The sequence below is a fragment of the Oryzias melastigma genome, linkage group LG13 (genome assembly GCF_002922805.2).
Source record: "Oryzias melastigma strain HK-1 linkage group LG13, ASM292280v2, whole genome shotgun sequence".
Lineage (NCBI taxonomy): Eukaryota > Metazoa > Chordata > Actinopteri > Beloniformes > Adrianichthyidae > Oryzias > Oryzias melastigma.
In genome coordinates this window covers 17,790,889-17,816,306 of record NC_050524.1, presented here as the reverse complement: position 1 = coordinate 17,816,306, position 25,418 = coordinate 17,790,889, and the positions used below count along the sequence as shown (strand labels likewise).

The 25,418-nt window shown below is 43.5% G+C and overlaps 1 protein-coding gene across 4 annotated transcripts in view; it reads left to right on the top strand.

Moving 5' to 3' along the window:
• kmt2a (lysine (K)-specific methyltransferase 2A) overlaps positions 1-25,418 on the top strand; it is a 38,658-nt gene that overhangs the window by 3,926 nt on the left and 9,314 nt on the right. Inside the window, exons 2-25 of one of the 4 annotated variants that reach the window (XM_024276778.2) lie at positions 3,490-3,562; positions 3,653-6,975; positions 7,349-7,526; positions 9,083-9,311; positions 9,386-10,074; positions 10,304-10,377; positions 11,816-12,052; positions 12,127-12,273; positions 13,239-13,337; positions 13,503-13,623; positions 13,764-13,877; positions 14,043-14,227; positions 14,374-14,553; positions 16,100-16,210; positions 16,455-16,528; positions 19,584-19,798; positions 19,875-19,969; positions 20,045-20,182; positions 20,259-20,417; positions 20,508-20,619; positions 20,690-20,768; positions 20,888-21,048; positions 22,123-22,275; positions 22,692-25,326. In XM_024276778.2, coding sequence (XP_024132546.1) covers positions 3,490-3,562; positions 3,653-6,975; positions 7,349-7,526; positions 9,083-9,311; positions 9,386-10,074; positions 10,304-10,377; positions 11,816-12,052; positions 12,127-12,273; positions 13,239-13,337; positions 13,503-13,623; positions 13,764-13,877; positions 14,043-14,227; positions 14,374-14,553; positions 16,100-16,210; positions 16,455-16,528; positions 19,584-19,798; positions 19,875-19,969; positions 20,045-20,182; positions 20,259-20,417; positions 20,508-20,619; positions 20,690-20,768; positions 20,888-21,048; positions 22,123-22,275; positions 22,692-25,326 — 9,581 coding nt within the window. Of the gene's footprint in view, positions 1-3,489; positions 3,563-3,649; positions 6,976-7,348; positions 7,527-9,082; positions 9,312-9,385; positions 10,075-10,303; positions 10,378-11,815; positions 12,053-12,126; positions 12,274-13,238; positions 13,338-13,502; positions 13,624-13,763; positions 13,878-14,042; positions 14,228-14,373; positions 14,554-16,099; positions 16,211-16,454; positions 16,529-19,583; positions 19,799-19,874; positions 19,970-20,044; positions 20,183-20,258; positions 20,418-20,507; positions 20,620-20,689; positions 20,769-20,887; positions 21,049-22,122; positions 22,276-22,691; positions 25,327-25,418 lie in introns of all 4 variants that reach the window. The other 3 variants (XM_024276776.2, XM_024276779.2, XM_024276775.2) reach the window with 3 other exon arrangements.

Below are 25,418 nucleotides of genomic sequence, written 5' to 3'. Positions count from 1 at the left end.
TGCAAGTTGTTGGAAGAGGAGGTTCCCCGTCCTGCGAGCAAATTGTCAGTCAATTTTTTAGGTGTTTAGATTTCTTTCTGTTTGGAGGCTTGAAAGTCCCATTAGCTTCATGCAAATGCTCCGTCAGAATGAAAGGAAAAAGTACCCTGAAACTAAACTCTCATCCATCTCAGAAGTAGCAGGGACAGCCCCTTGCTTCATCTGGATATTACTGTATTGCTCCCTTAATGAATCATTCTGCTTTTCTTCTCACTTATCTGTTGGTGGCTTCTGTCAAATGAGGTCAGATGAAATGCAGCAGATCTAAGCGGCAAAAATGAAATATGCTCCCAGCGTAGCAGGTTTTTAGCTCCTTGTTCTGAGGAAAAGGTGGCACAACCTTCAACCTTGTTAGTCTACTACAGTATTTGTTTACTTCTTGACGCTACCTCCCCATGCCTTCCTGCCACTGAGCTTGTGGCGAGCCTCGTGTTTCACATGCTGCTGCTCAGCAGCTAGTGGGCGGGAAGCAAGAAGTGAGCGAGCAACGAGGGAGTGACTGAAAACGTTTTTGGGGAGCAGGAATAAGGAGGCGAGGGGGAGCCGTGTGTGTGAGACTGCTAAATTTGATCGAACTTCTGCATGAGAATGTTGAAAACCCTCCTTCAAATGGAGACGACTGCAGTCCTGTTCTGTAGCGATGCTGCATGTGGTCAAGATGCTGCCTCCTCCTCTCTTTTTCTCCTCCTCCTTTCTTCACTGGCTTGCCCGCCTGCCTTTCTTGTGCGCCCCCTCCCCCATTCCCCTCAGTCCCATGTTCTGCTTGTTTACATCTTGATTTGCGGTTCATACCCGAGGTGTTTATGTAGATGTATGTGTCACTTTTTAAAAATTCCTTTAGCGTTTTTGATTTGATTTGAGTTCATGTACATGTCAGCGGCTCCTGCAGCACTTTCTGTTAGCGTTGCATGTTGTGATGTCATTGACTGCTACTCGCACTATCACAGCAAGTCAGTGCTGTCTGTTGGGGCTCCGCCCCCTTTTTCAGCTCTGCAACAGCACCAACCAAGAGCAGCCACTTGCTCAAAGAGGGGAGGATGCTTTATTAACATGAGGAGAGAGAAGCTTTCATTGAAACAACTGATGCAGATTCACTGTAAGGAATGTCACATGATCAGTTTCTCCTGCCAGGATAGACAGCAGTATTTACAGTTTCTTATTGCCATTTGTTTATATATAGAACAGATGAGAGTTTTCAGGTTAGCTTATAGCTTACATATATTTAAATTAGATTCCATATTGTGTGTGTCAGGCGCAGTTTGGCGTCCTCATGATGATGTGTGTTATCTGCAAAATCTGTGAGCATGTAGTCATTTGCACACTCTTGGATAGCAGCTGCTCTCTAAACTGGGCCAGCAAGACCTCAACTGCATCCCCACACATTTCTATAAATAAACATCATGAAGTGACATGCACACCTCCACTCCGGAGGTATTGATTGCAAGTAGTGATGAAAGCTGTAGGACAAGACTGGACCGATGCAAAAGGAGAACAACTCTGACACTTGTTGCCCCGAGAAGAATGCCCATCACCATCCACATAGATGAGAGTGTTTTTTCAGAAAAAGCTGAAATACATTTTTATTTTATAACTAAACGAACAGCCAGACAGCCATTAACCAACCATTTATTTGTCTGTGTAGTCATCTGTCCCTCCTTTTATCCATCCATTCTTTTTTCTTCCACCCACCCATCCATCCGTCCACCCATCCATTTATTCATCTGTGTATCCATCTGTTCATCATTTTTCCATCAATCCTTTTTTCATCCATCCCTTTATCCATCTATGTATCCATCCATCCATCCCTTTACCTGTCCGTGTATCCATCCATCCCTTTATCCGTCCGTGTATCCATCCATCCATCCATCCCTTTATCTGTCCGTGCATCCATCCATCGCTTTATCCGTCTGTGCATCCATCCATCGCTTTATCCGTCTGTGTATCCATCCATCCATCCATCCATCCATCGCTTTATCCATTCGTGTATCCATCCATCCACCCCTTTATCCGTCTGTGTATCCATCCATCGTTTTATCCGTCCAGCCATCCATCCATCCATCCATCCATCCCTCCATCCACCCCTTTATCTGTCTGTGTATCCATCTATCCATCCATCCATGTATCCATCTGTGTATCCATCCATCCATCCATCCATCCATCCATCCATTCCATCCCTTTATTCGCCCTTATATTCATCTGTTCATCCTTTTATCCATCCATCCATTCCATCCCTTTATTCGCCCTTATATTCATCTGTTCATCCTTTTATCCATCCATCCATCCATCCATCCATCCCTCCATCCACCCCTTTATCTGTCTGTGTATCCATCTATCCATCCATCCATGTATCCATCTGTGTATCCATCCATCCATCCATCCATTCCATCCCTTTATTCGCCCTTATATTCATCTGTTCATCCTTTTATCCATCCATCCATCCATCCATCCATCCATCCATCCCTCCATCCACCCCTTTATCTGTCTGTGTATCCATCTATCCATCCATCCATGTATCCATCTGTGTATCCATCCATCCATCCATCCATCCATCCATTCCATCCCTTTATTCGCCCTTATATTCATCTGTTCATCCTTTTATCCATCCATCCTTCCATCCCTGTATTTGTCTGTGCATCCATATCCCTTTATCCATCCATCCATCCATCCATCCATCCATCCATCCATCCATCCATCCATCCATCCATCCCGTTATCTGTCCGTGTATCCATTTATCTCTTTATTTGTCTGTGTATCCATCCATCCATCTACAACCTCTCCAGAGGTTAGGTTCTTGTATGTCTTCAATCTTGATAAGCTGTAGTCACGGGGTGTTGTATTTCTAAATGAGAAAAGTTATAAAAAATCCCTTCTATCTTTGCCTTTCCTTCCCTACCAAAACACACACTTAAAGCACCAAAGCAACAAAGTATTCTGCCACGATGCCTTCTATTCCTCCGTGCGTCTTGGACTTAAATCATAAATGATTTTGACTATCACTTCTGCTTTCAATGTTGCGACTGGACAGAAGTGTGAAATTAGATTATGCTCTCTCTTTCAAAAATGGTCTGGTTATCCTGTGCTAAAGGAGATAATAAAGGAACTTACTCTCCTTTTTACTTTGCTGAATTCTAATATCCTTCTCAGAGGTGACACCCAGTTACAACAAGGTCATTTTCCTCAATGAGGAGTCTTCACTTTCAAGAAAGGGTATTCAGACAGACACTTAGCCAGCCATAAGTCAAACGGCTAAACTAGACTGTCTGCAGCTGAAGGCCCGTCATTCTAAAAGTCAGAGTAATTTGTCAGGATCAATAGCTCAAGGATAACTCAATTGTTGGTGGCCTTTAGATCAATAATCTAACTTGTTTATCATTTATTACTTTTTTACCACAATTTTAATTATTTCAGTGTTATCAGAAGACATTTATCTTCTCTTGTTTTGATTTGTAGGAAGAACCTTTTCTGGGCTTTGGAACCTTTGCTGAACACACAGAGGCACAAAGTCCATCAGGCCTTTCTTCAGGTAAAACAAAAACAGATTCTAAAATATGCAGATAAGACTGTACTGTCTGTATTTGACATTTTATACTAATTTAATGTTTTGTTTCAGCAGGCACACCCACACAGGAGAAGAAGCCCAGAGGCCGCCCCCCACGGGCTCTGACTACTCAGAAACCCGCTGCAAGTTTATCACCACACTCATCCCTTCCCTCCCCTACGCAGGCCAAACTCGAGGGTCCCGAACTGTCAGTAGAAAAGGAGAAAAGGACACCCGGGAGGCCACCTGGGACTGGAGAGAAGCGAAGAGGTCGACCCCCGTCTTCAAGCAACAAGAAAGCTTGGAGTTCAGGAAACCATGCAGCAGACGAGGACAGTCGGGTGGGCGAGTCTGAGTTGGGTGTGGACGCGGAGGGGGAAAAGGACAAAAAGGCTGCAAAAAAGCCGCCAGCGGGCTCTGCTCTGCCTCACGACGCGGAGGCCAGGCTTTCCAAAGGTGGACGGAGTGAATCCAAAGTTAAAAAACTGAAGAGGCTAACAGAGACTAAAGTGACCCCTCTGAAGCCACACCTCAAGACTTTGCCTGGTGTCCCCCGACGCAGGCCCGGCCGGCCACCTTCGGCCGAGCGCCTGAAAGCTATAACTGCTGCACAGCTGTGTACCTTGGTTGAAGGTGGGGAAGGGAAACATAAAGCATTTAGAGGAAGAGGTGGAGACAGCGGCGTGGATCAGCTCGCGAGTCAGCAGGCTACACTGAAGAATGTAGATGGGTCTGATGACCAAGTCCCTTCGAGTGCAGCTGCTTCCCCTTCTCCATCTAAATTGGGTAAGCCAGTAGGCCTCAGAAAAAGCCCCCGACACGTAAAGCCCGTCAGAATAGTCCCCCCTTCCAAACGGACCGATGCGACCATCGCAAAACAGCTCCTGCAGCGTGCCAAGAAAGGAGCACAAAAGCGCATGGAGAAAGAGGCCGTTGCTACAGGGGGCAGCGTGGTCTCATCCACCGACGCTGGGATCCGAAAAACCCAACTAAAAAACATCCGGCAGTTTATCATGCCCGTAGTAAGCACTGTTTCCCTCCGCATCATCAAAACCCCCAAGCGCTTCATTGAGGATGAGGGCAGTTTTGGAACCTCGACAACTCTCGCGAAGATCCCGCGGTTAGAGACGCCCGCCTCAGCACTTTCTGCACCTGCTCAGACCCCGTCTACCACCTCCTCATCCCCTTCTCCTGCACTTGTTTCGGTCACGGTTGCCACCGCTAGCAGTGGCGTGACCGCTCCTACTGACTCGCCTCCTCATACGACATCTCCTGCGCCTATTCACGCCGCCCCATCAGCAGCTCCTAGTCTACTCAACAGCAGCTCCAACACGGCCAACGGGAGATTTAGCAGCAGCGCGCCGTCTTGCGGCTCGAGTGCAGTGTCGCAGCATTCCTCGCAGCTCTCCTCTGCGGAGTCTTCCAGGTCTAGCAGCCCGAGCTTGGACGACTCGTCCTGCGACTCCCAAGCGTCTGAGGCCACTCAGACTTTGTCAGATCAGGAGGACAATTCCCCATCTTCTCACGGGGAGAGGGAATCCAGTTTGCTGCACGAGTCCCAACCGCTCTCTCCCCCGTCGGAAACAGAGCCCGAGCACGTGCTGTTGGATAGGAGTCGCAGAGGCCGCAGGGCACAAGGGGGGGTAGGTCGGGGGAGCCACAAACAGAGGGTCAAGGAGAGACTCGCCACCAGGGCTAAAAAGCCGATTATCAGCCCACCAACGGGAGTGCTGATGCCCTCCTCTACAATTGGGAATTCCCAGCAAGCTTCATCCACAGCCTCCTCTCCTTCATCACCTCCTCCTCCTTCTTCTCTTCTTACTCTCACACAGCCTCCCCAATCAAGTTCCTCCAGCTCAGCTGCCATCAGTGAACACCTCCCGCAGCCATCCTGGATGCCCCACCCTATCCCACCCTTTCTCCCCGGCTCACCCGTGCTCTCCAGCATGTCAGACAAACGAAACCGTTCCATTCTGAGGGAGCCCACTTTCCGCTGGACCTCCATGTCCAACCCTAAGCAGCCCTGCTTTTCCTCTGCTAAGTACGCCAAGGAGGGCCTCATCCGAAAACCAATATTTGACAATTTCCGCCCCCCGCCTCTCACGCTCGAAGACGTGGGGTTGTTGCCCCAAGGCATTTTAGGAGCCGGCGGGGCCGCTCCAGGTGCGTTTCCGCTGCCAGGCGCCGGAGCAGGCACGGGCACTCGTCTGTTCGGCCCCCTTCACACCCACCACCAGCACCCCTCGTCAGCCCGCTTCGACTCACCACATACAAAGCGCAGCCCGTTGCTTCGGGCCCCACGCTTCACACCCAGCGAGGCCCACTCTCGAATATTTGAATCTGTCACTTTGCCTTCGTCTTCTGGAAGCAGCCCCGGTTCTCTCTCTCCACACCAGAATTCTTCTACTTCCACTCAAAACTTGCGCAATAGGAGACGACCGGTCTCTGCGGCGCATCGCGGCAATACTCGGTCTCCGTCACACTCAATGACCAGACGCAGCAGCCAAATGGGAGGCCATATTTCTGTAGGGAAAATCACATCTGAAATGTCTGTGCTGACCAGCTCCGTCTCCAGCGGGAACTCCAGCTCTTTGTCCGGTCCACTAGCCACTAGTGCCTTAGTGCCTGCTCCTTTCAGCACCTTCCCCGGTGTTTCTCTGAATCTTGCTGCACAAGGAACACCTGAGAGCAGAAGAGGGACTAATGGAACCCCATCTTTGTCGACGCCACCCTCTGCTCCTTCTCCACTTTTCTCTGCTTTTCCATCTAGTGCTCAGGACACAGGACGAGGAGCTGGCAAAGGAGGCAAAGAAAAGGCTCCCCAAGAGTCAGCCCCAAAGGAAAAAGAAAACGATTTTGAGAAGAACCGGGAGAAAGAGAAGGAAAACAAAAGAGATGGACGGAAAGATTTCGAGAAGAGAAATAAGACAGTTGTATCAGACGATTCCCCCAATCCGCCTTCCAGCCTGTTTGGGGTGGATAAGAGGGACTCGGACGGTGGCGTCGTACACCTTTCACCAAAAAAAACCCCAGGGAGAAAAAAATCAACATCCGTTGAAACCGTTTCTGACACTGCTTCCTCAGACGGGCGTGGCCTTCATCACAGTTCGATCGGTAAAGGTCGTCCACCTAAAAAAGGCAGACTGTCTGAGAAAGTAGCAGAAGCAGAAAATGTGGAAAAGGACAAAGAGAAGCGAAGCACGCCCAACCAGCAGACATCAAGCCTTCCAGGGCAGCCATCAAGCAAACACCCGCTCCCTGTCTCCTTAATAGTGAAGCAACCAGAGCAACATCCTTTGCCAGATAAGCGCATAGTCGGACTCCTGAAAAAGGCCAAAGACCAGCTCATCGCGATCAAGAAGAATAAGCAGAAACCTGCAGAGCAAAATAAGGTCCAGGTGAGTTCTGCTGATTTTCTACAACTAAAGTTTGATGAAAATATTTTTTTTCTCTTTGCTCACATTTTATAATTTACATTCTTGAAATATATAAAAAGAAACCGGCAGAGACTTGTGCTTCACCTTGGTTTGAATTTGTTTAAAGAAAAGTTTCAAAGTTATTAAGGTATCGCTGCTTTATGCTGAAAGCAGAGCTGGCTTTCCTTTGGAAAAGAGTTACTTCAACAGAATATGTTTTAATTTAGCTGTACTTTACATCTTCTACCTGTGAATCAAACCAAATTAAAAAACAGATACACAAAAGCCTATGAAAATTATTTTAGTTTAAAAAAGTGTGGTAATCTGTGAGTTTTTTTTATGTTGGGGCCTGTAGGGTCAGGAGAGTGATTCGTCAGAGGCCTCGGTCCGAGGTCCACGGATCAAGCACGTATGCCGGCGTGCTGCTGTGGCGTTGGGCCGTAATCGGGCCGTGTTCCCCGATGACATGCCCACACTTAGTGCCTTGCCCTGGGAAGAGAGAGAGAAGATCCTGTCTTCTATGGGGAATGATGGTAAGGCGTTTTCAGCTAACCTAACCTTGCTTTTCGATTCTTACCTGTGGGCTCTGCTTTTATAATCCAAAGTAGGGGTGTAACGGATCACAACACAGACGTGTGGGCCGAACCGTGGCTAGTGATCCGTACGTGATCCGTTACAAGTGAAACCCTCAAATGTGTCTGTAGCTCACCACTCCCCCAGGGGATGAGTCAAATACAGAAAACAAATTTTACACACCTAGTGTGACGACTAATGGGACTTTACCTTCAATCCAAAGAGATATAAATTGGATTTCTATAGTAATAAAAAGGGGTGTTGGAACTTTTTCGTGTACATAAAGATATTTTATTTAGTAGGGATTAATTCATACCTGATATACAGTATATTTACAGAAAATAGATAAAGATATCCCTCCAAAGCTATGTTCACAGTGCTTTCAGCAACACACATTTAAAGTGACTACTTTCAGTGAAACGTCTATGTAAATGTAAATATGCATTTCAAGCTTTTGCATATAAAAAGTTCTACGTACTAAACGTGTGGCCAATGAACACATTGATAGTTAAACTTTCACCTATGACAGACTTGATAGTGACTGGTGTCTGGAGTCTCTTTATATTTACGGAAGTGCCAACCGCTTGAAAATTGACCATAAGGAAGAAATTAATAATTGTGGTTTGTGCCCAGCCAGCGTTACATGACACCAATCTTTCATATATCCGAATGGAGATATAGCATAAAAAAGCCTTGCACCAAGACTTCACTTTGACATTTCACACCGAGTCTTCCAACTGTAGGTGCTGTACATACGCCAGTATTCAGTAGGGATGTGTATTGGCAAGAGTCTGGCTATACAGTGCATTACGCATCTCACGATATGTGTCGCGATATATACCTAGACTGTACCTGAACAACTTTTAACATTTTTTTTGAAAGAGAGTGACTTAAAAAGAAACTACCTGAATAATAAAACGCCTCTCTGACTCTCCAGGCATGACCTGCTGCACTGCTTCTCGTTCTTATTTGAGCACGCCACGAAGCACCGCAATCCAGCAGAAACGTGGCGCAGAGTTTTGGTTCGGTACCCATCTTAAGTAAAAACTACGTAGCACATGTCTCATAACAACAAAAACCTTGAGGCTGACTGAACATTTAACATTAGCCAGTTTCTCGCGAGATCTTGTTGTTTTGTTGTGGTGTAGAGCTGCTCAAAGAGGCTCAGTGTGTCAACTAGGGGTCAGGGGTTAATGCGGAAAACAAAAGTAAGATGCTGAAGGACGCTCATAAATAATTAATTAAATATTGTCTTGTCACCATTTTAAATCGATAAAAATATTGCCGATGGAAATATCGCGATATATTACAGAATCAATTTTTCCCTACATCCCTAGTAATCAGTATAAAAAGTAAAACAAAAAGAAGCCAGTCCCTTTTTTGTCAATTGTGAGCATCCTGGCCTATACTTGTAACAAAATGTGTCTGTAGCGTGAGATGAAATTGCTTTGTCTTTAGAATAAAAAAAAAACTTTGTCGTATAATTTTGTAAATTATGCTTTTTTTTTTCCTTTAGATAAATCATCAGTAGCAGGCTCTGAGGAGGCAGAACCGCAGTCTCCGCCCATAAAGCCACGGGAGACGCGGCAAAAAGCCGTTCAAGAAGCTCCACCCAAGAAGGGGCGTCGCTCGCGCCGCTGTGGCCAATGCTCAGGCTGCCAAGTTCCAGAAGACTGCGGGGTCTGCACCAACTGTCTCGACAAACCGAAGTTCGGAGGACGAAACATTAAAAAGCAATGTTGCAAGTAAGGTTTGCTTCTTTTTTTTAATGACAAATTCTTATTTGGGAGGAGGTTTGAGCGTTCTGTTTCCTTCGCAGGATGAGAAAGTGCCAGAACTTGCAGTGGATGCCCTCAAAAATGTTTCTCCAGAAACAGAGCAAAGACAGAAAGGACAAGAAAAAGATCAAGTTGTCTGAGAAAAACCCTGTAAAAGGTCCCAGTTCAGAGTCTGCCCCTAAAGCTTCTCCTGCCCCACCAAAGGAGGATCCTCCCTGTAAAAAGAGTGAAAGTCCCCCTAGAAAGCTAGGAGAGGAGAAATCCAAACAGCTGCCGCTATCAAAGCAGCCCTCTCCTGTCCCCTTGTCGAGCCCCTCCCCAGTCGAACCTTCTCAGGCTTCCAACACAGTCCCATTAGAGGCTGAGTCTCCACCTTTGTCCAAGGAGGGCCCCAAGCAGCTCCCTGTTTCCAGCAATACAAGCAGCAAAAAGGGCCTGAAACCGCAGCAGCCTGCACCGGCTTCTTCCTCTACGTCATTATCTTCCACTTCGTCTTCGTCGTCCTCCTCCTCATCTTCTTCCTCCTCCTCATCTTCTTCAGCCCACAGTTCCCCCTCCCAGTCAACACCGCCGCAGACGGCCCAACCGGCTCAAACGGCGCAGCAGCAGCCGTGGCCTCCCGCCAGCCAGCCGCCTTTAACAAAAGAGTCCTCACCCAAGATTTCTCAGAGTGAGCCCAAGAAGAAACCCCAACAGCACTCAGCACAACAGCAGAGCTCAGTTACAATAGGTAAGAGACCGGGGCGCACATGTTTGTCCTGTATTAATATTTCAACCTAAGTGCTCAGAGAGTGAAACCAACACACTGTACTCCTCCTGTGACCACATTCCAGATGCTTTGCCTCAACTTGCTTTGGTGCTATTACTTATTTTTACTACACAACTTATATGAATTAGCATATTAAGTAATATTTACTATGAAGTCAGTCCCATATTTAATGCCTGTTTCCTTTTCTCAGCTGACTCAAAACAGATAAAGAAGCCAACGTCTCGCTCTGTTCCTCCATCCACTAAACAGAGACCAAAAGACAAGGTAAGGGTGAGGATGGTGTTTTACAGATTTATTTTTTAAAGGGCCTTTATCAGGGATCTGCAGCCTTACACACGTAAAGAGCCATTTAGGTTGATTTTTTTTGCAGACCACAACCCAGCAGGAGCCGCAACGTCTTAGCTCACCCTTTAGAGAAATAAGACTGATTTGTATTCATTATTGCTCTTTTTATGTCACATATAAATGAATTTTTTTTTGCATAAAACATTGATATTTTTTCAAAGATATGAAATAGTTTATAACTTTTGACAACGGTTCTTATGGTTTCCTTTCAAAATAAAAGACTTCCTGTGCCACATAGGATCATCTCAATGCAGCAAATATAGGATAATGTAATGAGTAAAACACAGTTAGTTTTTCAGTTTGGGTTGTATCTCTGTCAGAAATGCATAAACCAAAATTAAATCAGAGCTACTTCAGTGACCCTTACTGTATTTATTTTAATCTTAAGAGGGCACCTGAAATGCTTCAATTTGCTCAGAAATAGAAACTTTGCCTACCAACCCTTGAAAATAAATTTTGGCTGTGCTTACTGATCTCAGATTGATTTTTTTTTTCTTTTGTGGAACACGGCATTGAACAAATCTGTCAAAATGTTGTAGCTCAACTGTTAGATTATGAACTAACTGCTTTACAGATTGTTGGAACATTATGGGTATTCTCAGTCACGAGCCTCACAGAGTGACACTATTCTTCAACTCTTTGTGAATGGATAGAATAAAGTTGACTTTTTTCACTTTACTACTTGTTTTTCTTTACCTTAGTTACTATATAAAATTAAATAACTTTAAATTTATTGTCATATTTACATTTTTCCCTTCATGTTCTAGGTAAAACAACCACAGCTTCTTCTGCTAAAAAAATTGGTAAAAATGTACCTTTGTTTGAGTTATTTCGGATAACAAACATGATTTGTGAAATTCACTTTGTGATGAAAGCATGTAACAACAGACAATTGTTAAATAGTTGTTGGTTGTATTGGAAATTATTAGGGGGGCGACAAATTCTGGCAGGCTAAAGTCTGTCGTAATCATCCACCTTCTTCTTAGACTTTTTGGAACAAATTATGACCATAACAACCATGTCAGAGACCGGCGACACATTCTGGCACAACACTGACTCTAGGTTAAAACCATGAAGTGGGCGCCACCCACAAGGAGTGCAAGGCGAGGCCTCAGATATTGAAGTGCCTTACTTTTGGGTATGAAAAGAGCTCACGAAAACAACTCATATTTTATTTAAAAATTTGTTCTCTAGTGTGCCAAGGGTAATATATGATTGGATGTAGTTTATTCTGAAAGCCTCAGAATACCATGATATTTGTCCTTTAAGAAGAAAGCACTTGAAATGTAATTTTTTTTTCCTGAAATTTCTAATCTTCTGCCGTCTCTGTATCTCCTCGTTTTTTTTTCTTCAAAAGCCGCTGACCACTAAACCTCCCAGCAGCAGTACTTTAAACTTGCTGAGCACTCCCTCGACTAGGGACCAGGTGAAGCCCAGAGCGCCCTGCGACGGAGTGCATCGTATCAGAGTGGATTTTCAGAGGGACCATGACGTGGAGAAGGTGTGGGAGGCTGGAGGCCTCAGCCTGCTCACCTCTGTGCCTATCACTCCAAGGGTGCTCTGCTTCCTGTGTGCAAGCAGTGGAAACGTCGAGGTGGAGTATTTTTTGAAAGGATTTCTCATTGATTTTTATTTGTACGTGCTGACATTTTATCTCTCTTTTTGTAGTTTGTCTACTGCCGGGTATGCTGTGAACCATTCCATCTCTTTTGCCTGGGGGAGTCAGAGCGCCCTCTTCAGGAGCAGTTTGAGAACTGGTGTTGTCGGCGGTGCCGGTTCTGCCAGGCCTGTGGGCGCCAGCACCAGAAAGCTAAAGTAAGCCATTTAGCTCAGTTTAAAGCAGCACACAAAAGAAGCTCAGTTTAGAATTCGACAGTGGAGAGAGCTGAGACTCTTCTGAGCGGAGAATCCGAATCTTGGAGTTTTGCCATGTTTTTATTCATTAAAGTCATGTCCTATCTGGATGTGCATGCTGTGTCTTTTAAGGATTATGCATATTTAGTCTAAGCAGCTCAGTAAATTAACTTCTTACAAAGTTGCAAACCATGAACTGCCTATTTAGAAGTAGCCAAGCAAAAGAAAATGGTTTTTTGGAACAAATTAAAAAAAACAAACAAAGATCTAGTCCAAGCACAGAAATAAATGTACTAACAGTCTGACTTTAATCTTTGTTTGAGCCGCTGCTCAGATGTCAGCTGTCACTCTGATTCTGAATTGGAGACTTATTTAATAGCTAAAATATCAACTCCTATACCATAAATATAATCCAAATTGTTTTCATAAAACATTTATGCAGTGGAGTTTTTACTTCAATTTGTGCATAAAATAATATAAAAGGCAATTTAGGATTCCCAAAGGAGCAGATACGTCCCCTGATTGGGGGAAAATCAAAAGATGCTGCAGCTCATAATGAGGTGTTTTGCACGGGGCTGTGTGAGCTAACTGTGCTGTCCCAAGGACACAGGAGAAGCTTGACAGAGCTTGTGGCCGTCTACAGATTCTGCCAAACACTGGTCTATATATAGAAGCAGGATAACCTATTTGAAAATGATGTTCTTGCATTTACACGGCCCACTGCCAATGATCCCTACCTTGAACTTAGGGAAGCGGTGCAGGCTGTAGTGTCCTTAAAATCCAAACTGCTCTGACTTAAATGTGGAAAATCATTTGTTGATGACCTAGAATTCATTTTCATTTGACAGTGACAATTAATGAGTAGGAACAAAAAAAAGATGATAATAGTTCAGAATTGAATTGATTTTGGGTCTCTTTGCTTGTAGCAGCAGCTGGTAGAGTGTGATAAGTGCCGCAACAGCTATCACCCGGAGTGCCTGGGTCCCAACTACCCTACCAAGCCCACCAAGAAGAAGAGAATTTGGGTATGTTTCCTCCAATACCACCTGACCAAAGCTGTATCTCAATTTTAGCTCTTACCCATCCCATAATTCCAACATTCTAAGATTTCTTAAGAAAGCTCTACTTTTGTTCAGAAGTCTTTCCACATAAATCCCATATATCCCTGTATTGATGTGTTTTCTCTTCAGATTTGCACCAAGTGTGTGCGCTGCAAGAGTTGTGGAGCCACTAAACCTGGGAAGTCCTGGGATGCTCAGTGGTCTCATGATTTCTCCATGTGCCATGACTGTGCCAAACTCTTTGCTAAAGGTTTGTTCCTGACATGTGGAATCAGATAAAACTTTAAGTATTTGCTAGTTTTATGTACTTACTTAATCAGTGAAAACATTTTGGCATTTTAAATGCCAACAATAATGTTGACTAAATGCATTTTTCTTTTCATCTTGCAGGTAACTTCTGCCCACTGTGTGATAAAAGCTACAACGATGATCACTATGACAGCAAGATGATGGAGTGCGCTCGCTGCAAACAGTGGGTTCATGCAAAGTGTGAGAACCTTACAGGTTAGTCAGCAGGAGAAGAGACGTAAATCACATGCTAACATAATTTCCCCCTGTCAGCATTTAGTTTTTAAGCAAACCCCTGTCAGGGCTGTTTCTTTACAATGCTGATAGGAGACGAAGTGAAATATAGTAGCAAAGGTGAACTGTCTTTATGCTGTCTTGCAGATGAAATGTTTGAACTGCTGTCAAAGCTGCCAGAGAACATTGCCTACACCTGTATGAAATGTGCTGAACGCCATCCGGCAGAGTGGAGATCCGCTCTGGAGATAGAGCTCCAGGGCTGCATCCGCAACGTCCTCAATGCACTGCTGAACTCACGCACATCCACACACCTGTTACGCTACAGACAGGTGAGAGGCACACCTAGAAAATGTTGTTTCCATCAACGTTACAGCACTGTGCCCTTAAATGCAAAGTATTGATGGAATCTTTTTATTAAGTGCAGCAAACTGTAAACTTTAAAGAGTGAAAGCTTTACTTCTTGTCTGTATGACAGGCGGTGAAGCCTCCAGAGCTGAATCCAGAGACGGAGGAGAGTCTTCCGTCCCGCCGTTCCCCAGAGGGCCCAGACCCTCCAGTCCTCACTGAAGTTGCCCCCACCACCCCTCCCAGTGACTCCCCTCCAGATCTGGAGTCTGTTGAGAAGAAGATGGATCAAGGTCATTACAGGTCACTGGTAAGTGTCTGTTCCTAAAACAAAAAGACACTGCATAGACTGTGTGCTTAATGCTGTTGAATGATGGGATATGAAGTTTGTGTTATGCTTGTCTGTTCCTCCAAATACTTAATTACTTACATTAAAGGTGACTTTCATATTCACAAAGGCTTGGCATAATTCAGTCTTTCTGATAATAGTATTCTACTAAAAATAACATCAACAGTTTCAGTGATAGTACTAACCTTCACAATTTTAATTAAATATACCCAAAATGAAAACAGACATAACTCTATTGACCTGTTTAGCTTGTAGTTTCATGCTGTGTCTTTATCCATCTCTTTGACTTTTATTTTGTCGCCATGGAGCCTTATTTATGTTAACCTACATACATGAAGACGTACTGTCACACTCACTTTTTAAAGTCTCACTCCAACTATATTTTTTTTTATTGTAAAATCATCTTTTAATTGCAGTTTTTAGCCAAAATCAAAAAGTCTTCGTGGTTTGTTTAAGACTTGTTTTCTGCAGAGCAGCAGGGGCTCGTTAGAAATTCATCTCTGAGTTGTGGGCGGGACTGTCAGTCCACTAATTTCCCATCATCCCTTTGTTTACATGCTCTCCCGCTAGCTTATAGCATCTCACAAGCCCACGCTAAAGCAAAAAAATCTTATTCAGTTGTACAGTGTTGACTTATATGGCAGCTCAGATGAGGAAAATGAAGACGTTTATGGATCTATTTGTCTGCAAGTAGATTCCTCAGATTTGTAGCAGAGCAGGGAGGCTTTGCCCCGCCCATGGTGTGTCACAAACCTAAGCTTTTTCAATCCACTGGTTTTCATCTGCTCCTGATCCAACACAGTTGTATACATTTTATTTCCTCCATCATGAGAAAAAAGCTGCAAAAACATGTTCAAAAACACTAAATACTGGATTTCATTGGAGTGGGTCTCTAAGAAGTTCAATGGATTTAAGCAAATGAAATGACTTTTTTCCTGTGTGTTTTCTGTGTAAAGTAATTATATTTTAACACTAGAACACTTTTGCTGTAAGAAGTTACACCATCACTTTTGCCGGGTAATTTGTACCGAGTATAATATACCCAAATAAAAAGTATTTATGATAAAAAATAGATATAATGATAAATTAGAGTAGTTATTTTTTTTATTTTCAAATGTGGTTTATGTAACAAAATTGAAAATAAAAACATAGGAAGATCCTGAAAACATGCTTAAAAATTGCCGAAAAATTAGGAATTTGAGAACAAAAAAAAATCCTATAAAAATTATTAAACAGGAGACTTTGCCTTTGGTCCACCCATTCCTGTGACATGTGAGATTTTACCCAGGAACCCAAGATATACAACATATTGAAAATTCAGTAAATCACTCGTCGATAGTGCTGTAGGGTTAAACTCAGATGACAGACTGTTGTCTTAACTTTATTCGGTGTGAGAGAAGCTTTAGATACAAAAAAAGCCTTTTCACACGTATTTATCAGCGTGTTGTGATTTGTGTTTTTATATTTTGTATATGTGAACCCTTCGTTTCTATCTTTTCTCTGCCAGCTGGACTTTAATGATGACATCGTGCGAATCATCCAGACAGCCATTAATGGTGACGGAGGCCAGCCTGAGGGTAGAAGAGCTAACAGCATGGTGAAGTCCTTCTTCATTCGGGTAAGACACGTCTCACTGCAAACACTGTTAATCTGCACATTGTCACAGAGTCCCTCAAGCTCTGCAGCGGCAGTAGACCAAGTGTTCAACTCGGATCCACAAGTTACAGAAACGTCTCTTTCTTTTACTGACTGATGTGATCGATGTCTCGGATTTGTTTAAGGCAGGATCGTCAATGCCGTTAAACTGCAAGTCTGTGCAGGTGCTTCATGTGTAAATATGACCGAATTCTTTCCTTTTTCAGCAAATGGAGCGAAACTTCCCGTGGTTCAAAGTGAAAGAGTCCCGGTTCTGGGAAAGCCAAAAAGTCTCTGCCAAGTGAGTGTCCGACACACCACAGCAAATACAAGAAGTTATGTCACTGCAAAGTATTGAGTGTCTCCTCTGTGGAAGTCATTACAGTTATATAAACTGTCATTTATCTTTAGCACATGAAGTGCTCTTTAATAACTGGAAGGATAACCACACAAATCACACTGAAGTGCTGGGCAATAAATTAAGAAAATATATATAAATGGGATGTGAAATCAAATATGTAAAGAAAAATTCTTGGCAGTCATTTGTTGCTTTCTTGGTGGAATTAATAAATATATGTATGATGCTCCAGCATGTATTAACAGAATGAAGGGAATTTGCCTCAAAAGAGTATGAAATCTTTTTTATTGATGTAAATGGTGACGAAGGTCAAACGAAGGCACAAAAGCTGCAGCTTTGTGTGCAAAAAAATCTATCAAAGTTACAAATTCACACATTAGACTATTTTATCGACTCAGACTCACTCAGAAATCTTTCTGTGCTCATGATGTATTTGCTGAGCTCAATGTCTGATGAACTTTGACAAGGATGCAGATACAGATTTGAAGGCTTTCATTCAGATTCATACTTTATAATAAGTGCTGCTTTACCTGGAAGATGAGGACGTCTATCAAAGTTTATTAAGGCAGGAAACTCAATTAAGACTACTTAAAAGAGATGATTGCTGATAAAATGTAAAATGCACACTTTAATCTGAAAACATAAAAAATTTTTAGCTGGATTTTTTTGTTCTCCCTGAACAAAAGTGAAAGTCACATAACTTGTTTGTAAAACGAGAACATTTTGACGTTTGATAATGTTTGCATTCCAGCGTCAGTTACAAGTTGGACACTTTGTGACCCGTGGGGCGCACATTTGGAAGCGTTTTGAGACGGACCTCTCCTTCATAAAAGGGAGGAAAAAGTTGACCTTCGATACTCCTGTAATGCGAGCACATCTGGAATCCTCTTGGAACGGCAGTTGTCAAGAAGTGACGCTCTGTAATTATGGAAAGCCAGAGACAGATGGGGGTTTCTCAGAATGAAACTGTATCATTATCTGTATTTTGAAGGGAACCAGCAAGCAGCGAGCTAATATTTAGAAATGTTTGGGCGGCATGTTCCTTCTGAGGAGAAGCAGGATCCGACTGTTGCACGATGGTGACTTTTTGAAGATGTTTGTAATTCCATTCTTGGGAGTAATGACTAAAAGTCTGACTCAAAGACCTAAGAGACCATTTATGATGAGGATTGAATGGAAAATTGTTTTCTATCAGCACACCGACTGTTACTTAAGCCTTGGACATTGTTTGAAGCTGCCTTTCATGCATTCGGTTTCTCATTTCTCTCAATAAAAACATTCATTCACCAGCAATGCAGTGAAGCACTGCTCCTTTATAGACAAGATAATAACATCAGTTGAGTCAGCAGGCATTGGAGAGAACTCACTCCTTCACCAACACTGTCGGCTCTCTGAATCCTCTTTCCCCCCCAAACACTGAGAAGAGAGCTGCAGGAGTGTCACGTTTCACTTGAGATCCATGCGATACGTTGTTGTGGTTGATTTGTGGTTCTCTCTTGACATGACTCTGTTGGTTTACGTATTTCTCGACTGACTTATTAAGATTTAAACTTCGTTTTGCACAAATGAATCAGTCGTGCTTGTCTTGGCCAGAACAGAACATTTGAACATTCTTGTGTCTTGAGAGTTTGAGGACTTGTCTCTTTTCAGTACATAATGTACTAAGCAGAAGTCTCAGACGCTCCTCAGTTTTTTGGGTTTTGTTCCAAAGAACCAAACTTGTCGTCTTGTAAATTGAGGCATAGATCTGTAGACTTTGAGAGGAGGGGGATTATTCCTCTGTTTCCTAAGTGAAGTCGTGGTGCCAGGCCCTCTGCAGGGAAATTAAAAATGTTGCCTGAAAGTTGATTTACTTTGTGTGAGTGTTTAGTGGCAAAACAAGCTAAATCAGCAGAAAATAAATGTAGCTGAAGATAGTTTTGTCAAAACAATAGATGAGAAACTAATTTCAGAGAAAAGAGCTCCTAAAAGCCTGGAAAGCTTTTTTTAAAAAACGTATTTGTAATTTTGTAATTCTTACCTTAATGTTGAAGACTAAAAAAAAAGATCAGGTTCTTCAACCCAAACCATATTACTAAACATTTATTATTTCATTCTAATACCTCAGTAAAATTATCATTTTTTTAGCAGAACTATGAACATTTGCAGGTTTTTCTGGCATTTCCATTACACATATGCGCAGAACTTTATCAAAATTCTAGAAATGTTGAAAAAAACACAATGACACAGTTTCCATTAAATCATGGAAACACATGTAGTGACTTGTCTTTTTTTTTTTTTTTTTAGCTAAAGTGGTTTGAACTGCAGCTCTAATCTTTTGTAATAAAGTTTTACATCCTCCATCAATCCATCCATCATTTTCTGCCTAGTTCTGTGCAGGATCACGAGGGTTATAGGAGGTTTTCCCTCTACTTCAAAAACACAAACTTTGGACGATCAATCAAAACAGCCAACTTGAGATTTATCTAATGCTTCTTCATATATCCAATTCATATAAGACACTTCCTTTAGATTTTGTGTCATCAATAAATTACTTTACCTGGCATTTATGATCTATTATGCAAACTACACTCATGTACTTTAGTCTTTAATTATGACTTGAGCACTCAACCCTCATTTGCTGACACTCATCTGCATCGCACAGATGAAGTGTTTTTGCAACGATTTGTGTGACAGTTTTCCACCTGGACTCTTTGATGGTCTCGTGTGAATGATGTAGGAGGAAACAAAGTTTGTCTGGCGGCGCTCCCTGATAGGCTGGAGCAGCCCCAAAGGTGGTGTAATTCAGTAATGCTACCCAGGACTGCTGAAAAGCATCATGGGAAGGGTTAAACAGTAGGCGGGGTTACTGCTTAAGGGTTAAGATGTCATGTTATCGAATATTTGGTGAAAACTGTTATGCTGCTTACACTAAATAATTTGTAAATTGTCATAACTCGGCCATATTTGGTGTTTATTAAGCTTGGTTAATGGTGTCTATATGCGTCATGCTCTCCAGCAGTGGTCTCCTCCCCAACGCTGTTCTGCCTCCATCCCTGGATCACAACTACGCCCAGTGGCAGGAGAGACAGGAGCTGTCTCGTGCTGAGCACCCCCATTTCATGAAAAAAATCATTCCAGCCCCCCAGCCCAAGACTCCGGGTGAACCGGAGTTGCCTGCTTCTTCTCCTCCTCGACCTCCCATGCTGCCACCTCCACCCACACTCCAACCAGGTAAAAAAACACCAATGAAATTCTCCTAAATGTAAATCTTTCAAACATCGTGATCATCCTATTTTTTTGGCTCCAGATCTAGAAGACGGTCCAGAGCCCCCTCCTCCACCTGGTGTCACTGACAACAGGAAGTGTGTTTTGTGCTTCAAATATGGGGATGAGAAAATTAATGTAAGTGACTGAAAGACTTTGATTTATTTGATCACACATGGGATGAAGAGTTCTTAACAATTACGAATCTTCCAGGAGTGTGGCAGGCTGCTGTACATCGGTCAGAATGAATGGACGCACGTCAACTGTGCTCTCTGGTCTGCTGAGGTGTTTGAAGATGACGACGCGTCTTTGAAAAACGTTCACTTGGCCGTTCTCAGGGGAAAGAAAATGGTAGGATGCCAAATTACTCATCATTTTTGTTACTAAATAGCAGATAAAAATTATTATTATTATTTTTTTAATCCAGTGCTGCGAAAGGTGCCAAAAAACAGGGGCCACAGTTAGCTGCTGCTTCACCTCCTGCACCAGGAGCTACCATTTCATGTGCGCCCGCCAGTGTCAGTGCTCCTTCTTAGAAGACAAAAAAATCTACTGTCCAAAACACAGGGATGTCATCAGAGGAGAGGTAAGGAAGTCTTTAACCAAAAGCTATCAATACATTTCCACACCTTTTCTGCATTCTTCTACCTAAGTGTTTCATTTATTGTTTCTTAAGGTGGTATCGGGGTTTGAGGTAACTCGTAGAATCCTAGTGGACATGGAGGGGATTAACTTCAAGAGGAAATTTCTGGCTGGACTGGAGCCTGAAAGCATCCATATGATGATAGGTACGAGATTTCTGTTGGATCACCCCCATTATCTCTGAGAATTGTTTCAAACAACATTTGTTTTTTTCAGGGTCCATGAAAATTGATTGTTTGGGAATACTGACTGAACTCTCAGACTGCAAACGCAAACTCTTTCCTCTCGGATACCAGTGAGTTTTTTCCAATTAATTTCACTGTCAGCACTTTTCTTCTCTGCAAGAAAACACAAAGGAATGTCAAAAATGCTGGTTATGTTTGTGAAATAAGAACACAAATATTTTTTTTACAGGTGTTCAAGGGTGTACTGGAGTACCTTAGACGCTCGAAAGCGCTGTGTCTATACTTGTAGGATATTAGTTGGCGATCCTCCTGTGAGAGATTCTGACTTGAAGAATGTGATGACTCCTGAGGAGAATTACACTATTGCACACAGCCCACCTCCCACTGCAGGTAGAGTTGGTCATCAAGACAAAGAATAATGCAAAGATTGAGTTCATGATTTTTTTTACTTCAATTTAGTATGTATCAGCTGGACTTTAATTTAAATCTGAAAAATCACAAACGGTAAAAACCTTTATAAAAATGAGTGTTTTGACTTTACTTTTAGAAGAGCTCCTAAGGGATTTCCACCACTGAATATTTGTAATAATAATATAATAATTATATATTTAGATTTATTGTTTATCAATTATGTCGTTTTTGGGGAGTCAGAATAACTTCATTTTTTAAGCATGAAGCGCCCTCCAGACCGTTTTATATTATTATCATTAACAGCCCGATGTTATCTTGCTAACATACTGAACCAACACTACGATCATGAAGGCTGAGAGATCAGTTAGAATGACTTATACCATAACAGGATAAAACAACTAAGGGCAAAACAGAGTAAAACAACAAAACACATTGACAAAACCCACGCCTAAGTCCCAATCTGCCCAGACAGGCAAAGGGAACAATATCCCACAATTCCTTGCACTGCCAGATCTGACAGCAGGTTCAATGTGTTGACGACCATCAGTACAAAATTAACTACGAATCCCATCATACAGTGCATCAGCTGCCTTGCCGAACGCCAGTGTTGCAAGAAAAAGGCGATTTCCTTTATAATACATCATTTTGAAAGGATATATTTTATGGAAATCAAAATCCTTTGGGATATTTATATGTTTATTTTTTTTATATAAAATGGCATTCAAGTAAAGAAATTTGAGGGTTTTTTTCTTTTAACATTTACTTTATTTCTAACTTGTATACATTTGACACAATATATTTTATAGAGCGCAAAATATTGAAAGTAATTTAAGGTTTAAGTTGATTTATTCTGCAGCAATATTAGTCTGTTTTTACTCATATTTCTGTTAAAAAAGTTGTGTTTTAAAAGTTTTAAAATTTAGTTTTCGTGTTTTCAAATAATGTTTATCTTGTTCAGTCTGCGACCTAGTGTGTTTTGGATTTTGGCCCCCTGTGCGATTGAGTTTGACACCCCTGATATAGAGTGACATTTTTGTGTGATTTCTTTTACAGATGTAGACTTTCCTGATCCATTTGAATCACCGAGGCGCTCAGATACACTGTGTCCCGCCAACACCCCTAAGCTCAGGGTTTATACCAGAAACCGACACCCCAGTTACCCGCCTTGTCCACGCTCACTCGGCCCCAAGCTCATGCCATCTGCAGGTACTGATGTGCACCCGGTAGAATTTTTCATGTTCATTTTCATTGAATCCTAAATTTATAGATAATACTCATAAAGTTAACGTCTCATTAGTTCTCACGCACCTGTGTGTAAAATTTGTTCTCTGCCTTTGATCTACCTCCTGGGGGAGGGGTGAGCTGCATACACAGCTGCGCTAGGGAATCATTTGATGGTTTAACCCCCCCCAATCCAACCCCTGAATGCTGAGTGTCAAGCAAGGATGCTCATTTATAGAGTCTTTGGTACGACTAAACGTGGATTTGAACCAACGACCTTCCAGTCTCTCAGGGCATACACTCTACCACAAGGCCACTGAGCTGGTCACAATGTGTTTTCTTAGAGATGTCAACAGTTCAAGCTATTTACAGATTTGTTTTTTCTTTTTTTATTTGTGTAGGTATTACCGTACAACCCCAAGGCAAAGAGGTCATGACATTTGGGGACTCCCTGGTGAACGCTGGAGTTCAGAATATCGAGTCAAGACGTCACAGCTCCCCCTCTCTGTCTCCTCCTTCCTATCAGTTAAACAAACAGCGAGGAGTAACTTTTGCAGCCCAGATTTTAACACGACCCCTTACCTCGCCTCCTCCTCTTATCCCCTCCCCCGCCAGAGACCCCGAAAAGTCCAGGCACCCCAGCAAAGACTCAGTGAAGAACCCAGTCCAGAGAGACAGTGAACGAGGAAGACCCCTTTCCGAAGAGAGATATCGATCGCAACCAAACAAAAAGCAGAGTGTGAGAGATGCAGACAAGAGCAGGAGTTCAAATCGAGATCATCCATCCAAAGAATCTGACAAGAACAGATCAGCTAACGAACTCAGTCAAAGAGATTCTGACAAGGGCAAAAATGTAACCAAAGACCCAGAAAAGAGGAGGCCATTAAGTAAAGACTCAGGTCTAAAAGAATTGGACAGGGTGAAACCTCAGAGTAGAGATCCCTCAAAAGATTCAGAAAAGCCAAGACCAGCAAACTTTGACATGGGAAGAAAAGCGAGCAAAGAGTCCAGCAATAAAGAGACAGATAAGAGTAAATCGGCTTCTCGAGACCCCATCTACAAGGATTCAGACAAAACTAGATCTCTCAGTAAAGATTCTGGAATGAGAAACATTGACAAGCACAGGCAGTATGGTAGGGAAGCAGGAAAAGAGGGCAGTCAAGGGAAAGATAGACCTCCTAGCAGAGATTCTGATAAAAGTAAGCATCCATCAAGAGATTCCAGCTATAAGAGCACAGAGAGAATCAAAGAATCTGGCTCAGGGAAAGAGGTTAACCCAGGCAGCCAATGCAAACCAACTAGCACTGAGAACAAGAGCTCAAGACTGACTCCTGCAGGCTGTGGTCAGTCCTCTCCTCCAGTAGGCACTGCTGTTCTTTCAGGTCAACAGAGAAGTGGCAGCAACAACAAACAAGTAGACAAGGTGGGGAAACATGGAGGCAAAGACCAAGACATTTCTGCAAGCCTGAATTTCTTGTCTCATCACCGTTCTTTCAACTCCAACACAACATCAAGCAAAGAAAAGCTCGGCTCAGGAAAGGATAGCATCAGCAGTACAAGGAATACGGTTCCATCTCCACTCCAAAAAGACTCTGTTGTTGGAAAATCTAGTTCCCCGCAGAAGTCCATCACACGGAAATCCACTGATCACACTTCAAGTCCAGCCACAGCAGCAGCTGCAAAGACTCAATGGTTGTCAAAGGCGTCCGCAGATGAAGACGTGATCAAACGAGGCGCCATGCCCGTGGCCTCTCCAAATGCAGCTCCGGCTGCCAAAGACAAGCACCCCAAAGTTAAGGCGGCCGGCAGCAGAGATGTGTCCAAAGACAGAGAGAAGAACATTCCAAACAGCAACAGCAGCAGCAAAATGCCACTCCTCAACAATAACACAAAAGCCTCTGGCAGCTCCAACACTCATGCTTCAAGCACCAGCTTCTACAACAGCAGCAATAACAAAGTTCAAGTGCTTGGGAACAGCACCAAAGCCCACGGGAAGGGTCAGGGGGAGAAGCATTGTAGCCAGGAAGGGGACAGGTCGTCCTCAAAGAGCAGGGACAGTTACAGCTGTCCGGAGAGGAAGAACAGCTCCAGTCTGGAGAGCTTACAGCACCTTCAGCAGACGAGTTTAGCTGCTGAGACGGTTGGAAACACCAACGTTCAGTCTTTCATCAAACAGGCAGCTAACCAGCTACCACTGGCTTCCAGAGAGAAAAAGAGATCAGTCAAGCTCTCCAACCCAACTCCACTGAAGACTGATAAAATGACCGACCCCAACGGTACTATCTCTGCTGCAGGCATTCCCCCATCCTCCGGTCACACTTGCACTACCTCTGTCACTGCTGCTGGACAGGCGACTCACTCCTCTGTCCTGTCCGCCCTCTTCTCATCACCATCTGCCAGCAGCAGCGACAGCTCAGAGTCTGACACTCAGACTCAAGCAGAGGAGCTTCACAAAGACTACAACAAGCTCCGAGATCGCCACAGTCTCCTTGCCGAGTGCGCAGATGATGATGATGGCCCAGAGGACGACCCTGACAGAGGTTTGGATGACAAGCACCACGAAGATGATAGTGATGGCTCAGGGTCAGCGAAGCGGCGGTACCCGCGTCGCAGCGCTCGTGCTCGTTCCAACACGTTCTTTGGTCTCACGCCTCTTTACGGGGTCCGCTCCTACGGGGAAGAGGACCTGCCCTTCTACGGCAGCGGTGACGGAGCGGGCGCTGTAGTCAAGAGGAGAACCGGCAGTCGTAAGAAGTCAGCGGAAGGGCAGGTGGATGGAGCAGATGACATAAGCACCTCATCTTCATCGGGGGAAAGTGGAGAGGATGAAGATGGTGGAGTGAAACAGAGAGGCAAAGACCCATACTACTACAACTTCACCCGGACAATTATCAATCCTGGCGAGGGCCTTCCATCTATAGAAGGATTAGACCAATGTCTTGGAAGGGGGTCTCAGCTTCAGCGATTTCTCAAAGATGAGGAGCAGCAACAACAAAGAGTTCAAGAAAAATCAGAGACGGACCTCCTGGGATCTTTGTTAGTATACTCATTTTGGACACCATGATCTTCTATGGCTTGTAGTGTGTTGTCTTTGCATGCAGGAATCTCACACACTCCGTTTTGTCTTT